General features: G+C 40.7%; 1 protein-coding gene across 1 annotated transcript in view; it reads right to left on the reverse strand.

The window, feature by feature from the left end:
* Positions 1–4,095, reverse strand: part of gtf3c5 (general transcription factor IIIC, polypeptide 5) — a 19,795-nt gene extending 15,700 nt beyond the window's left edge. The window contains exon 1 of the mRNA XM_032539705.1: positions 3,789–4,095. Coding sequence (XP_032395596.1) covers positions 3,789–3,989 — 201 coding nt within the window. The 5' untranslated portion in view covers positions 3,990–4,095. The remainder of the gene's footprint in view (positions 1–3,788) is intronic.
* Positions 4,096–5,494: the final 1,399 nt, after the last annotated feature.

The raw sequence follows: 5,494 nt of genomic DNA on the forward strand, positions 1-5,494 counted from the left end.
CCATGCATGAATTAATCGATGTGTGTATTATTATGCATTATGTAATGAATGGTTTGTATTACTGCATTCCTTAATATCCCATGAATCATCAGGAATTGATGTGTTTATAGTCTGTCACTCATGACCTCATACATGAATAACACAACTAAAGCATTAGGTACGTGGGCACATCATTATGAATTATGATTTATTAAGCATGATCATGATGTGGTCATCACTGCGCAAATTCTGATTTGAACACAACTTGTGCATAATGATGTACCCACCTGACCTAATGCTGTAGTTGATGTGTTCATGCATGACGTCATGAATGAAAGGCTATGAACACATTCCTGACGGTTCATAAGATATAAAGAAATGTAGTAATGAATTATTTCATGCATGAATTCATAATTAATGTACCCTTGCCGTAAAGGTTCACTACATCTGTGGCAGCAGTTCCAAATGATTCGTTTAGTGCCATGCAATGAAAAATAAATTTTCAACGTTTTTCACAAGTTCAGTGGGTGCATTTTGCAAAAGAATGCTTTAATTCTGAAAACTAAAGTCGTTCCCACACGAAACTCACCGAGATACCCTATTATGTTGGGAGCAATAGGACTGTGTGTGTAGTTGGCAAAATTGTGTCTGACCTGGGGCCTGTTGCACGAAAGTTGAACAAAGATATCCAGGATAGGGCACCCAGATAGCTCAGTTGGTAGAGCGGGTGCCCATGTATAGAGGTTTACTCCTCGACGCAGCCGGCCCGGGTTCGTATCCAGCCTGCGGCCCTTTGCTGCATGTCACTCCCCCTCTCTCTCCCCTTTCATATCTTCAACTGTCCTGTCAAATTAAAGGCCTAAAATGACCAAAAATTAATCTTTAAAAAAAAAAAAAAAAGATATTCAGGATAAGTGAAAAAGCGCAGCTTGACTTAGTGTGATCTGCTCATCGCGGCTTAATCGGTTGCACGTTTGCAGAGCCAGGATGAACAGGTGAAGCTACGTCCAGCCAGGTGGAGATAGCTGGGATAACTGCACGGTCACGGCTTTCTCAAATAGACCACGGTATCGATCACAGATTTGCTGATGCAGAAAGGAGAAGACGCATGCGCCAAATGTTTCACCCAATGAGCAGCAGCTTCTAATGGAAAGTAACGAGGAGGGGAAGAATATAGTATGCAGAAAGGGAAATATAGCTGTTATCAAACGGAGAGAAAAAGCCCAACAGACCATAGCGGACCTGACTGAATGTGTGGGGGTGTAAACATTTCTACTAAGCCTATAGTCACTCCACATTTTTCCAAAGTTATAGGCTACACTGTGTTTTAATTGCTTTAAATATGCTAGTTTCATGTTTGTTTTATGTGATACATGTGCTGGTTTTACTGTAAAGTGTCTTTGACTAGCCTACCATGTAAAGCACTATATAAATAAAATGTATTATTATTTAGCCTTTGCCTTAAAAGTGAGAAGAGAGAAGACAACAGAATAACTGTTAAACATGTTTATTTCGGATCAGAGCAGCAGCTGATTTAACACATGAGACTCCAGGATTAATTTTAGCCTGGCTGTTAGCCTGCTCTGGACCAGGCTAGCCGCAAAGAAGAAATCTCCATGGTTACTTGGTTGGGTTTAATTCAATCTGGTTTCGTGCAACCGAGTCAAAACTAATTCATCCGATAACTTGAATATCCGCTTAATCCCTTACCCTGGGGCCTGTTGCACGAAACTAGGATAGATTAAGCCGGGATATTCAAGTTACCTGGATGAATTAGCTTGACCCGGTTGCAAGAAACCAGATTGAATTAAGCCCAGCCAAGTAACCATGGAGATTATTCTTTGCGGCTCGCCTGGTCACAGCAGGCTAACAGCCAGGCTAAGATTATCCTGGAGTCTCATGTGTCAAATCAGCTGCCGTCTGATCCCAATAAACGTGTTTAACAGTTATTGCGTTGTCTTCTTCATGTGTTCTGCTTTATTTTTATTAACATGCATTAGCTACTTGTCTCTATTGTTGTCGCGAGTTTGATTTAAACCCTACTACAGCTGTTTAGATGTCAGAAATGGTTGCACTGGCACCCTGATGCGGAGTGGGACTTTTCCCGTGGGACGGTACTATGGGAGGCTGCCTGGCTGCGGCCCGCTGCCCGGTGGCCGGTGGCCGCCGCGTCCCGGTGGCTGCTGCCCGGTGGCCGGTGCTGCTGCCCGTGCCTGGGCCAGTGGCTATTGCCTGCCAGCAGACTGCGATTGTGTCAGTGTCCACTCTCTCTGTAAAGTAGAGACAGCAGCTCCGTGATCTCACTTCAGGTTCAGGACACGCTCCGGAGATTAAGTGTGACGATATTAATGTAGCGATGTTCCCAGATGATAATAATGGCAGACTGGTCAGAGACCAATACATCTGATTTCATTTTCTGTTGCTTGTCCTTCTCAATAAAGGTAGTTTGTGTTACTCCTTATAAGTGGGCCTATGTTTTTTGTTATAGCTTACATTGGTTTCATAACCTCCAATAAGTCTCACATCACCGGACCTAACGTGGCCTATATACGCACGTATGTAGTGTAGTTTACATTCATCCACTGGAACACCCAATGCTTCTTAATCTTTTTATTTTGTGCGGTCACTGTCAGAAGAATAAAAAAACATGAATATTGTTTTACATAACTCACAGCGTGTATTGAAGTCATTTACTTTTTTTTATCTAGTGTTGTCCCTTTCTGATTATGAACATTAATGTACAAAGAATATAGCTTATAGAGATTTGTGCATGGTTGTAAAACATGTTCTCACGTTGTGAACAAGGGTTTGAAATTAAGCCTAAAGTCCGTAGGGTCCATTTCCCGAGGAACATTAGTTCCCTCTGCTCTCTTTTGAGGCAAAGTAGATATTTTTAAACCCCCACACATTCAGTAGGGTCCGTATGTTGGGCTTTTTTTCTCCGTTTGATAAGAGCCGTATTTCCCTTTTTCCATAGTCTTCCCCTCCTCGTTATTTTCCAGTAGAAGATGCTGCTCATTGAGTGAAACATTTGGCGCATGCGTCTTCTCATCTCTGCATCAGTAAATCTGTGATCGATACCGTGGTCTATTTAAGAAAGCCGTGACCGTGCAGTTATCCCAGCTATCTCCACCTGGCTGGACATAGCTCCACCTGTTCATCCTGGCTCGGCAAACGTGCAACTGATTAAGCCGGGATGAGCAGGTCACACTAAGTCAAGCTGCGCTTTTTCACTTATCCTGGATATCTTTATTCTACTGCAACAGGCCCCTGGGCTGCCTGGCTGGCACATGTTCACGTTCACGTTCAAAACAGTGTGCGTGCACGAGCGCTATGGTCACGCATAAAGTCTCCCGGTTTTTAGTTCTAACCATAGACCGTTAATATTAAATAATAATAATGTACGGTCTATGGTTCTAACTGCGGCTAACTATCAAGCTATGCGATTTTAAATTCGAATAGCGTTACTTGAATGTTACCAAGTATGAAACATGTGTTTTGAAGTTTAAGGCACGCAGCCATAGGCTGTATGATATGAATAAATAATATTTAAAGTCAACGCACGTAGCTAGCTAGATAATTTAACGTACTTTTTTTTATCATCTTAAGTTTAATTTAACGTACATATAGGGAGGTGTGAAAGTACAGTATAACGTAGCTAGCAGCTAAATCAACGTCGTAAATTCTAGACGAGACTTTTGAACTGTAACGGTGACGTTATTAAAGACTGTTTTAAGGCGCCCGTAGGGTAGATAATACACAACAGGCCTGATAACAACAACCGTCTGAGGCAGTTGTGGTGCGCTTACTTTAGACACAGCTTTCTCCCCTCCGAGAGTCTCCAGCATCTTGTCCGCGCTGGTAACCACCGCCGGATACTCCACACACACCAGCTTCTTGTCCTTCAGCTCCACGCTGGACGAGCTGCCGGGAATATCTGCATCTTCATGGCAGGAAAGAGTCAGTTCTTTCAGAGTAAAATCCATCTTCAACTCCCTTAAATCCGCCATAGTGTCTGTTTTAATTAGGATATTCACGCGGACATAATACTGACACTACATAGGAAGACGCTCCTTTACAGCGCAAGTGTGTGTGTGTGTGTGTACAAGTGCAAAATAACACCGGGCGGAAACGCATCCGCGCACATATAGTTCCGCATGCATTGGGTTCCTTTTTCTTCTTTCCATATCAACTCTACCTTGTTAGCACAAGTTCAATTGAATATTCAAGTAGAGCAATTTAACTATAATTACGAATATTGAGACATCTTTCAATGGTTTAAATCTTAACTTTTAAAATAATGTAAAAACAAAGATTTTAGGAAATGCACTAGATATGTATATATCTTAATAATGAGCTGTAACCTACTGACTATCCAAGAATTCCATGTTTTTACAAATGTTTTAAAATACATGTGTGCTAAACTGTACTGTATTATTTCTGTTAGAACACATTTGGCCACAGGGTGGCGGTGTAAAACCAGACAACAATAGCATTCAATGGAGGAAATTCCCTGGCACTGGGAGTACCAACATATCTCCATCAAAGTTAAACAAGTCAAGTAACTAAATCTTCTTGATTGCTCTGAGTCCATGTGAACGATCTGTATGTATTGTTACTTTATATTGAGGATCAGTTTTTTTAACAGTCGCTACTAGTATATTTGTATTGTCAGAAGGAGACATCCACTGTTGTCACAGGGACCTAAAGGGGATTTGCGTGCTGTCCCTCCCAGAAACTGTCAACAGACAGTCATCCCCTCAGAGAAGAAAGAAGAAACTGTTGTATTTACCAAGTTATTTAAGATGCTGCTATATTATAGTCTGATGTGACAGTGTTTACTTAGATTCTAGTTTGTCTTCTTCTCTCATGCCTTTGAGGCAGTGCAAGGCCTGACGTTGGAGTCTTAACAATATGGGCCTTTAGCTATGTCATATTCACTTTTTGAAATCAACCGCTATTTAATCAAGAGTGTTACATTTATTTTTATTTTACGTTGCTGTTTTTTTAAAGAACAGTTTTACAATTTGGTAATATGTTTTTTATAACTATAACTATGTACTACTACGTAACTAGCTGTTCCTGTGTGGTAAGTATGCCATTGTAAGTGCAACATGACTGAAAGGTCTGCTGGAATAACAATAATAATAATAATAATAATAATAATAATAATAATAATAATAATAATAGGTTTATTTAAAATGGCACCTTTTACAGACAGTCACAAAGTGCTTAACAAGAGAAAAAAAATGAATGGTGCATTCAAGTGCAATTTTAGAGATTGGGAAATAACTTCCCTAATTGGTGGTCAGCTCAAAAATGGGATGCTGTTTTTGGATCACTCTCCTGTGCTGCTGTGTTAAACTTCCACTGGTAAATCATCCCCTCATAGACATGCTGGAACAGACTAGGGAGCAGATTTAGCTTATTTGAAGCAAATCTATGTATATTTAATTAGAGCAAGAATTGAATCTGGGTGTTTGGTGTATGAATCTGCTGCCTAGTCAGTTTTAGC

This window comes from Etheostoma spectabile, chromosome 16, assembly GCF_008692095.1.
Source record: "Etheostoma spectabile isolate EspeVRDwgs_2016 chromosome 16, UIUC_Espe_1.0, whole genome shotgun sequence".
In the NCBI taxonomy this organism is placed as follows: domain Eukaryota; kingdom Metazoa; phylum Chordata; class Actinopteri; order Perciformes; family Percidae; genus Etheostoma; species Etheostoma spectabile.